This window comes from Cynocephalus volans, chromosome 1 (genome assembly GCF_027409185.1).
Source record: "Cynocephalus volans isolate mCynVol1 chromosome 1, mCynVol1.pri, whole genome shotgun sequence".
In the NCBI taxonomy this organism is placed as follows: Eukaryota; Metazoa; Chordata; class Mammalia; order Dermoptera; family Cynocephalidae; genus Cynocephalus; species Cynocephalus volans.
Window position 1 is genome coordinate 90,871,172 of NC_084460.1, and position 12,189 is coordinate 90,883,360.

The window sequence follows — 12,189 nt, forward strand, 5'->3', positions numbered from 1 at the left end:
CATAAAGTGTTTCCAAGTGGCTGAGGCTCTTCTAAGATTCTCTCTTGACTTTATATAAAAAACAGAGGGGGACAATTATTTTCTGGGTTATTTTAATATCTCATATTGACATTAAATTCATAAACTGATTAGAATAAATATTTTAAACTGAGTATTCAGTGTTTCATGATTTAATTCATTTTAAAAAGATACGTTTTTTAGAAGTGGTAATGGAAATACACATGTGACTAAAAACAGAATACTGGTAATTTAGAGAAAAGAATCTTCATGTTATTCAGGAAAGAGAGAGATTAAAGCAGCACATCTTTTTAATGTGCATATAATTAATTGTAAAACTTTATTTTGTGAAATTTAATTAAACGTGTTCCAGGCATTTGGACTTTGAAATGCTAAGTAAAATACTAAGTGCAAGATATGAGGAATCGATATTATCCTTCTGGCATTTTTGTTTCAGTGATATAATAGCTTTCTTAGTAGGTGTGTAAGAGAGCTACTGATATTTTTGCCTTGGTCTACAGGAAAACGAACATTCTGTAAAGGGTAAATCTATTAATTAGAGACCCGCACAGTGTTCCTTCTTGCTGGTGTAATCGTTAAATTGATTTTTCCAGTCCATCATGTAATTGCTCCAGCGATGGAATCCTGCTTTCCAGTCTTGTTCTGCTTCATCGATATTTCCTGTAAAACATGGAATAAGCTGTATTAATCTAAATTCTTATCTCTGTTTACATTAATTGAAAAATAATTTTGATTACGGATGCCATTTTCTCCAAATACACTGCACAGAATTTTTTTAGTCTTCATTATTATCAGATTCTCTCTCTAACTGAAATGCTTTTAATAAAACTTGTATACATTATATGAAAATGTTGAAAATGTAAATAATATGTACGTGTAAAATATATACGAAGTTTAAGAATATATAAAATAAAAAATAAGTTTATATATTATATTACATCAAATTATATCACATTACATATATTAGTTTTGGTTTCTAAGAAGATATATAGATATTAGTCTCTTTTCTTGAACTCTTTTTACATAAAAATCTCAGTGCATCTCATATAGACATATAATTATACAGCAGAGTATTATTTCTGATGAAAATGTACATATATAAATATTAATGCATAAGAATAACTTTGTAATGTCATTTCATATAGATTTTACAATATATTTTTAATTGTAAAAAATATCTAGTCATCATTACAACCAGGTACTCTGTGAAAGCAGTTTATTTATTGCTTTGTGGAATAAAAAGACCAAGACGATCTCTGCTTTCAAGTAGTTTACAAAGTATTTGTATGTGTCAGGGAGAGGAGTGTTTATCACAGAAACAATGTGAGGCACCGAACCCAAAAATGTCCATGTTCTACAGAAAACGCGATTTATAGAAAGTATATTATTTAAAAAAATAAACTTTGTGAAGAGTAGAAACTCTTAAATTATAAACTTTTAAATCTATATATGTTCTTGATATAAATAGATATGATAAGAGTAGAAGAAGGAAAATTGTTTCGATCTATAAGCATTTTATACATTTGTGGTTCTTTTATAAAACTTTTTGGATATTAAGCTATAGTCACCAAATTAAAAACAAAATTTTAAGTTATTTCAATTATCCTGAAAATAGGGACTGACAAATTTTTTTAATATGTACTTTTCCATTAGAAACCTTTAAAATTAATTATAACTTTGTAAGACATTAATTTGGTGAACACAATTCAGTGATTTATTTTTAGTTTATATGACAATCAAAATATTTAAAATATTTGTATGGCCTTAAAAAATCCCTTGTAATGTAGGATATATTTAGGTTTGAAATATTCATAATGCTTGGACATTGGACAAATATTTGAGAATTTATATAAAATGTAAAAATGGCTTTAAAAAGGTCCATGACTATAATTTTTTTGTGAATAATAGAACTTTTCTAAAGCGTCAAAAAACATTAGACATGGAAGGAGAGTGTTAAATATACTAAATGATCTATTTTTATGCTTTTTAAAAATGATAATTACATGCCATTTTAAATGTTATTTACACAAAATAAGGACTCTAAAGTTCAGAAAGAATAAAATTTTTTATAACGAATAAATTATTGGTAATTTAGAATTTAGACCATGAATTTTAATACTTATAGAAAAGTTATGAGATCTGATTTTTCTTTTCTTGTTCATGGAATGATACCAAATCCATCAATTCATATTAATGTAAATTTATTTCCCTATGTGTCATAATCAAATGTCAATAAAATTTTGTGCTTTGAAATCTTTTTAGTGCACAAATACTCTGTAACCCTGAGTACTTTTTTCTTTAGAAGTACTGAGCATTGATTGAAATAATAAAATATGAAATATTTAATTATTTTCAGCAGAATCCAGATGAAGTGAACACACCGTATTATTAAGATAATAAAAGCTTTGAGTCCAGGGAATAAATCAAAACCAAAATTGGAAATTTTTCTCCTCCCCCTCTTTCTCTTCTTCTTCTTCTCTTTCTTTCTTTCTTTCTTTCTTTCTTTTTTTCTTTTCTCATTTCTTATTGGCTTGTTTATTGCTAAGAGGATAAAATCCAGTAACAAGTCAACATTTCCATTTTTTCAGCATCAGCAATGTTAGTGATAAAACCATGTAACTTAAATGGGCTGGCATATCACAAACAAAAAATTTAGGGCTGGTCAATCACAAACAAGGATTAAACATGATTTAGTGAATTTTGATTTATTTCAAATTGGGGAGAGGAAAGGCCATTGTAGTGAACAATGTGTTTATTCTATAGTTGATCAATTTGAAAGTTATATCTTAAAATAATCAGGCTGCTCAATCAATTTGAGTTTCCCAGATTGCAATCTTAACCAAACTGCAAGATTTTAACTAAATCTACATTTGTTAAGGGCATCAACATATATTTCATATGAACTTAGAGGCATCAAGGAAGAATATTCCTGCCTTGAGATGTTTCTCTGCAAGACCAATGGTTTCTCTAAGCCCACAAATGTACAGATGATAGCAACATTAATCATCATTTCCTAAGTGTAAGTATTCCTTGTAATAAATGAAAAAAATACTAAAATTTTGAATGATTGAGAGAAAAAAGGGAATTATATTTACTTAACCTTGCTAATAAAAAATAATATTTTTCAAAATGTGTTGCTATATTAACCACTCCCCCCAAAAACTCATTACATTTGAATTTATAAAATAAGAAACTATATAATCTATTTTTATAATATAAAAATTTATTCCAAAATTTAAAATTATAACATAGATATAAGCTAAAAAATTCTCATACTTAAGATACTATGTGAATACTTATAACGTGTGTGAATAGATATATAGAGTTTTTTTTAAAAAATCCCTCTATATCAAATCCATGTGTGCAAAGAAAAAGCAAACTTGCAAGTGCAGATATTTTAGAAGAAAAAGCAAAGAAATATATACATATTTGCAAACTTTTGGGATATTTCAAATTTGCATTCAGAGGCAAATTTGATGTTGAATACTTTTACACTGAAACAGGAAAAAGCACTTTTAGAATAATTTAAAGAATAAATAAAATAAGTAAAATTAAAGTATAAAATATAAATAAATAAAATAAATCTGAGAAGCTAGCATATTCCTGATACAATCCAACAAACATAGCTACTTAGACAAATGGTATTACCTCAGAAATACAATTACTATGTTGGTGCCATATAATACTCTTACAAACTCTAAAGAGGGAGACTAGGTAGAAAAACTCTCTTGTATGCAATGAAAACTAGTACATTTATGAATCGATAACCAGAACATGTCAATCTCGCTTTAAAATTACTAAATGGCTTTGCTTAAGACAGAATTTAAATTCCTTAACATTACACACAAGACACTTCATCTCCGGTTCCTGCTTATCTGGCTTCTCTCAAATTTGCCTTCGTGTTAAGATAACAGTGCAGATATCTTCTCTTCTTAAAAGCTTTCCATGGCTCCAGACTGTAACTCTACCACCTTACTGTGAGTGGACCCTGCCATTTTCTTTTGTGTATCTGCAAGTGCATTTCCTAGGACACGATAGCACAGCATAGGCTCTGTAAAGGTTTATCAAATTAATTGATAAAAAAATGAAAAAAAGGGAAAAATCATATTTTTACTAGGTATTTTGGTATACATCTGATAACATGTCCTAAAAAAATGCTCAGAAATTAGTCAGCTGCTAACTACCTACAAAAGATAATCCACTCCAAACCACTGCAAATGTCTAGTTGTTTAGAAATTATTTTCCTCTTCCCAGTTTTTATATATTCAGTGGTAATTGATATTAGGAAAATTTCTTTTTTATTTCCATTAATAATCATTTTGCATTAGTTTTATATTAGTTTTTTTTAAAATGTCAATTTCAAAAGCAACACTCTTCCTCTACCCACTCACCCCTATCCCCTAAAAAATCAATTACTTACATTTGCTTCAACAAAAATGTTAAGTGATATTTTGGTGAGCGAGTTATACCAGCATTACTTATATTTGTGTAATTTTGACATTATTATTAATCTCATACTATGGTACAAATTCATTTTGTACTCTGCAGGGAAAGAACTGTTTAAAAATCCTGTAAAGAAACAATGGCTAAGTAAGCAAGAATAAAGTTAAATTTTGGCAGATTATTTTTATTATTAAGTGATATAAAAATAATAAATAAAGGAGTTTTTATTTATTTATTTTTTAATTGCCTAATGGTAGAATGGCACATACACACAGAAAAGATAAATACGTATGACAGAATATGCATAAATAAATTTAACTTAACTCATATGTTGGCCTGAGTATTACTTGAGAAAAGGGTAATTATTTATATGTAGGCTACCAATTTTAATATAATTTTTAAGGTATAGTAAAGAATATAAGTCTACTAAGAGGCTAGAGGATCTACATATAAATATGAATAATGTAATATATATATGCTCTTTGATACACATGACCTACTAATTTCTTGTTATTTTTATTATTTTCACCTTCCTATGTCTGGATTAAATAAATTTTTAATTTCATTTTTAACCCACTTGTTTTATGAGTGATTTAACTACTTTAAAATTATTTCAAATAGCATACAGTCTTTTCCTGAATGTACAACAGAACAACTTGTTTTGAGTTTGGGGAAATTATAAAAGAAAAAAATCTTTCTTTTTTTTTTTTTTTTTCTTGGTGATTCACAAGGGAAAGGTAAGGGAATAGTCATGGTAGGCAGTATATGAAAATGTAAGTTTATAAACATATTGACATAACTTTCCTGGTTTACTTTCTGTGCGATCTTTGGTTTGTACACATTATCTCCTTTGGGGAAAAAATCGGGTTTTCTTTCCCATGAAAAGAATAATAATAATAAAGATTTTTTATTTTTTTTTTTAAATATCTTGCCAATAAGAAAGAGTGAGCAAATCTTCCACATAGCTGAGTCTAGTTGGTCAAGACTGAAGAATTAAGAGATAATGTCTGTTTGGGCAGCTTTAACAAAATATCAAAATCTGGGTTGCTTATAAACAATGGAAATTTATTTCTTGCATTTCTGAAGGTTAAGAAGTACAAGATCAAGGCACCAGCAGATTTGGTGTCTGATGGGGCCAACTTCCTAGTTCGTAGACGGTGGCCTCATTTCTGTGTCCTCATATGGACAAGCAAGGGAGTCCTCTTTGGCCTTTTTTATAAAGGCATTAATCCCGTTGATGAAGGATCTGTCACCTTCAGAGAACTTCACCTTCTATATCATCACCTTGAGGATAAGGATTTTAATATCGGCATTTTAGGGGGAAACAAACATTCAGACCATAGCAGGAGAGAACACTAAGAGAGGTGAATCAATCCCAAATTGCTAATGGAGGTGAAGTTAGAAGAGAATAAATTGATTTTGAATTGTGTGGAGTATCATAATGAAAAAAAACACTATAATTCGTGTATTTGAGAGTTCATTGAAAATCACTTCTTTCTCCATCACACGCTTATTTCCCTGTTTGTTGACCAGTTATTGAAATAATCAGGGAATGCATAATTCTTTACGCAGTAGATCACAAACCTATTCGTTGTTATAATTTTGAGTGTAGGGCGAGAGAGTACAGTGAACTACTGTAAAGTCAGGCTTAGGCTTTGTGAAGACTTCATATATTTTAAAGTTAAACAAACACTGTAGCTAATTTGATTTATCAAGCTACCCCCAAATCTGCTGTTTGTTTTCTTTTGCTTTTAATTGGAAATGGAGAATTTAAACATAGTGAGACAGGAAAGGTAGTTTGATTTTTTTTCTCCCAATCATCTTTCCACTCTCTCATCTTTGGTTGCCAGTCTTGCTAACTGATTAGCAAATAGCATCAAATGATTCTCCAAAGTGACCAGTCTAAAGGGTATCTGGGCTCTCACATTGATATGTGGTCATCTTTAGTTTCGGCAAGCAACAATGTTCCATAATTTATTACAAGGACAGTGAAGAAACCACTGGATCTAATGTTTTTCCTTATTGGGATGATGCAAAAGTCAATTTTTTTTTCTTTAAATAAAAGTACTCTTTCATTTTTAGTGAAAAAAATATTGATGTCATCAACAATGAATGGGTCATTTCCCTATTTCCCTTTCTTTTTCCAAATAAGTAGGAAATACTTTGTGTACAGTTTCATTCTTAGTGAAAATCTGAATTTGATAACATTTTTTATGAATATTGTGTATTTTATTTCTTGCAGATGCTTGCAATAACAGCACAGGCATGGGCTGAAGTATATTATGAAAGTTAGGTGGTGGAATTTGTGTGTTTAAACAAGTCTTAAGAATCATTTTATTTAAGAATATTTATTGCTCAAATATAAACTGATGTTGAAGTGGTACTTAAAAAGCTTATTTGGCTTCCATCTAGAGTAAGGTAAACATTTCTCCTCTTTCGAAAGCCAGCCAGTAGTTATTCTTTGGAATTTTCCTTTACTTGTAAACCTGGCTAAAAAATAATTCTACAAAACCTTCAGTCCAGGTCATCTGAATAATCCCGATTTTCAAAACTCTAAAGCTGAAAACATTAGCAGTTTTGTGACTTGAAAAATATAAGGTTTGACAAGAAAATGTGTTATTAATCTTTTTAATCTCTCTACATTATTTATTTATAAATCCTTAAAACATGTAACTTTAAACTGGTTTTGTTTGTTTAAATAAAACAATTTTTGATTATTAACGAATACATTATTGATGTTGCAACAATCATACCACGCATTTACTTTAAAATTTATAAAATGTATTTAATTTGAAAATTTGGGGGGAATTATTTGAAAATAAATAGTGCCAAAATATAAAATTATGTTTTCAAAACACATTGAACCTAGCCCTAAGCATGGTACTAACCCAGAGCAAGGTGTAGTATTTCCATAGAGCTCAGCTTTGCTTGAGCTAGGAAGTTGTTCATCGTTGTGTAGGAAGGAGCAGCAGCTGGCCAGAAAGTATGGAATTTATTTATTCAATCTGCTTTATGGCAGGTAAGCATTTAGAGACAGAGATTTTAGCAGCGTATCTTCAAATATTTCTGGTATTCATATTTTGTTGTATCAACGAATACATTAAAATAAATTGCATGTGTTTGAACCAGAACTACTTAGTTTGGCTTATAATAAATGTTATTTAAAATCATCCCCTTATCTTCCCTCAAATTATGACCCTCTCACTTAAAAATATTGTAAATAAAGATTAAGAATCTGTAGTCTGTAATATGTTAAATGGTATCTCTTTGGGTATGTTGGCAGATTAAATAAGTTACCTCATTGTTATTCACACTCAGAGGACACAAGGACAGCACTGTTGTTCTGCCAAGGGATGCAAAAGCTCATCTCTGGATATACATTATGTCACAGAACATTTGGTAATGCACAGAGCATTGGTATATCAGAAACATCTCCAAAACAGATGGAGTACATAAAATATAATTTTGTTGAGTAATGTCAGATAATCAAAAGGCATCTTAAACCATCAAATACAGCTCTGAGATGGCCATATTTGCCTGAAACTAACCTCCAACTTCTCAAAACAAGAAACTGAAAACATCTACTATTTTCTGATATCTAACATGTAGCCTGAAAATTGCAAAGTGTGCTATGATGAGCAGAAGGGCAACCTCTAAAGGGACTCGCCAGAGATATGTCTGATGGTTGAAAGTTAATTATTTTTATTTGAAAAATAAAAGTAGAAAATAGACTTGAGAAACCATCTGGATTACAAACAGCTGGGCATTTAAAAACTAGGCAGTGAGTTGGATATGGATGCCAGTTTTCTCACAGAAGATCAAAGTAAAATGATATATATTTGACCACTCAAGTTGATGAAAATATTTTCTTAATAATGAATATTGAAATAATATGATAATTTGAACCATTTTTTCTGGTATTTTCTTATATACTTGTAAACAATCACATCCTGAAATATGAGTTAATAAATTACTGTTTCTTATATTATGTAATTTATATATTATATATGTGTTAGATAAATATTTCCAAGCTCAGAATATTTAGAAATATTTGGATTGTGTTAAATATGTAAATTTTGGATTTTTTCCTCTCTAGAAATTAAGTGTTCTACTATTTATCAATAAATTTATTTTTTATCTATTTTATTTACTTGTTTTTATTTCTACACATTGTTTAGTTTATATATTTATTTATTCATTTATCCACTAATTAATTCCACAAAGATTGACTGAATTGCAAGTAGGGTCCCATTTTAGTTCTCCAGCTAGACTTCATGCTTCTCTAGAGGGAAATTTATATTTTAGTTTTCTTTATTTAACTAATAAAGTTCTGCTCATACAGTAAATGCTCAAAATATATCTAAACCTTCCAGAAGAAAGTTGTTAAAATAGTGTACACATTGTAGTCAAGTAACTGTAACGTCAAAGGTAAGTATTTAACACCATTACCATGCTTTGATTAGTATACTTTTTCCTCCTTTTACATAATTAACAACCTATTAATTAATCAAACACTAATAAAAACACACACACACACACCTGTCATTTCCAAGACTTTGGGAAAAAATAGTGTCCAGAATCGACACTGTTGAGCTCGTAGTTTAGTGTATATTCTTGGTGACTCAGTATTCAGGGTTAGATACTTTTGTTCAGTGCTTTTGAAGACTGGCCATCTTGTGCTATTGGTCTGGATCCCATTCGGATTTCTAAGTAATTAAACAGAGACATTATAGTTCTTTGAAATCATTGTTCGATAAAAAAGAATATTTTTCTACAAAACTGCTAACAAGAGCTTTTAAACAGTCAGAAAAACATTTGGATATGTATTGATGATGTCAAATGTAAGTAAACTGGGTTGACTGCTTTTATTACCTTGAAGCACTATGATAAAAATTGCAGGGATTAAACTAAAAAATGAATTATTACATGTATATCTGTTTAACATACAGGAAGAAAAAAATATTGTCTAGCTCAGTAAACTATTTCTTCATTCAAACTTAAGCATACTCAAACGGGCAGTGTTAACTTTTCTTTCCTTCTCTTCCTTTGTTCCGGGCGCAATGTTTTTACAATGAACAATTGATACTATCCACTCAAGATCTCTCGCATCTATTTCATTCTATATATTCTTATCAATACTGCTTGAGTATGGGACTGATTACACATCCCTTTATTATGTAATAACTTCACTACTTTAGGAAACTGCTTTCAGTCTCACTTTTAAGTTCATATTACATTCTCATAGACCCGCTCGCTAATTTTCCAAGCTTATTTTCAGACATTCTTTTCACGAACCAACCAATAGAAATTAGAGACACTTCCCTAGTAATTTCCTCCTCTATGCCACTTACTTGTCTTTGCTCCAGCTATTACTTCTGCTTCGCATGACTTTATTCCCCATCTGATGGGTCCTAAGCCCATTCAGAACCTTCATATTATCTTTTTTTTTTTTTTTTTTTGCTATTTCCCATATTTATAATTGTGAATTTTAAATCAAAAGCTATTGATTCTATTTCTTAGATATTTATAGTTTTGGGTTCATTACACCTTTATAGCAGTCAATAATATGTTATTACCAAGGCCACACAAACAGAAACTCAGAGCTATTTAAAGTGGCACTATGACGTCAGTCACCGGCAATTCTATAGATTTCCCTTTAATATATCTTTATTTTATATTTTTAAAGATATATTGTAACGTAAACTGATCTAGGCTCTAGAAATATAAATATTTAGTAATATAAATATAAGTATGAGAGACTTAGTTTCCCTTGGGGAGCTTTTAAGCAAGAACATCCATGAAAACAAAGAACCAGTGATGTATGATAGCTACACCACGTCTAAACAAAGGGGCACTGATTGTCAGAAGAGGGAGCGTTCACTACATGCTTGAAAAGAAATCACCTGAAGAAATAGGATTCCGACTGAAGTAAAGAGAGGAAATAAAGAACTGAACCAGAAAGAAAAGTCGGGAAAACTAGAGAAAGCAAACAGAATTAACACAGACATAAAAAATGAGTCTGTTTTTCAGTTCAAATAATGATGGAAAAAAAACTAGTTCTCTTGTATTCTAGGATAGAGTTACTCCAATAGTACCCCCTTCTATCCTAGAATATAAGATATTAGTCTTATCAATTAAGATTTGACGGCCTAGGAAAATGGTTTAGACTTTAGCTTGTAGGCATGTACTACTCTCGAGGGAGTTTCAACTAAATGGTTATTCTGGACATAATATTTTAGAAATAGTGACCTGAAGGTGGTATTTGTGGTATTTAGAATAATCAGGAAACCTATAAAGGAGCCCCAGCTACTCCTACCATAAACAAAGAGTAAAGTGATATGAATAAGTAATTATTTCAAATGCATTCTATGATTAAGTAAAATCATATAAGACAAACTCCAGTTTAACTTTTCTAAAAGTTCAGCACACAAAATTCTTCATTATTCAGATAGCTTCTGTAGATTATTAATAGATAGAAATTTGGTAGTTTTATTAGCAGATAAAAGGTTTTTTGTTGTTGTTGTTTGTTTTAGTTTTGATTTGTTTTGCCAAAAGTCTCTGTAGAGTTTGGAAAGAGAAGCAGACATTCATTCAGCCTGGTTATCTAGAGGCAGATTTGGTCACCAAGAATTTGTATTGAATAAGCACCATAAATTCATATTTTGTCATAGAAGCAGGCATAATCAACCATGAATTCAGGAGCTTTAGAGACAAATAGCTTCCTGATGGACTGGTTGATTTTATGTAGGAATTGGATGATTTAATAAGAATTATTAATAACAAGAGCTATTCGAGCTAAACCAATATTATAGCAGGAGTGAAATCTCCTGCTTTCGGGTACTATTTGAGAGAGGTCAAGAAGAAAATTTCTCCAGATCACAGATGGTACACTTGTCTAGGTGAATTATGTCGTCTTTTCTTTTCTTGTAAAGCTTTAGAAACTAACAAGTACAGCTGCTAGAAGCTGGATATTAAACCAGGAGAACAATTCATTGGTCTGATTCGGTACAGCAATTCTTATGTTTCTAAAATGACCACTTTCTTTCTAATTTCACTCTAATTAACTTATGGCACCCTTTTAACTGCACGTTCATTTCTGGCTTCTGCAAATGGTGACTTAAACAGAGCTGACTCGTACTTGAGTTCCAGACCAAAGTACTAATGGCACTGCCAGTGTTCATTTAACAAACTTTGTTGTATGAAATAACTCATGACATTCCAAATTATAATTCAGAGATTAAAAAAAAAAAAATTCCTTTGGCTTTGGATGCAGATATAGTTTGCAAAAATGACTGAAAAATAGCTATTGAAATGATGGAGTATTTTATTCTATAATTTGAAGAAATCTCCAAAGACTAAAACTTAACAAGAGATACATTTCTCTTCCCATCTGTATCAATTAAAATCTTCGTGATATACAACATATTTCCCAGATGCACAATTCTGAAGCACTATGCAATTCTGATCTTAAAATTATAAGATAAATTTAAACATCTTGACTTTGCTTTTTCTGAGAAACATTTTCTGTTCTTATCACAAAATAAAAACTTCAAAGTGTTAATACCTAAAATCCCTCATTAAACAGAGAAGCATATGCTGTGTTTTTACTATCAGCTTCTTTTTCTACTTTGTGGTATACCAAAATGGTCTAAGATAATCCATTACAGTTTTATTTTAACGTAGAGTTAAAAGATTTTAAGAAAGATTACTTAACCAAAAAAGTCAAAG

General features: G+C 30.1%; 1 protein-coding gene across 1 annotated transcript in view; it reads right to left on the reverse strand.

The window, feature by feature from the left end:
* Positions 1-327: 327 nt before the first annotated feature.
* The window catches only part of BCHE (butyrylcholinesterase), a 65,803-nt gene continuing 53,941 nt past the window's right edge, over positions 328-12,189 (reverse strand). The window contains exons 3-4 of the mRNA XM_063111328.1: positions 9,001-9,167; positions 328-678 (exon numbers count right to left, since the gene is read on the reverse strand). Coding sequence (XP_062967398.1) covers positions 554-678; positions 9,001-9,167 — 292 coding nt within the window. The 3' untranslated portion in view covers positions 328-553. The remainder of the gene's footprint in view (positions 679-9,000; positions 9,168-12,189) is intronic.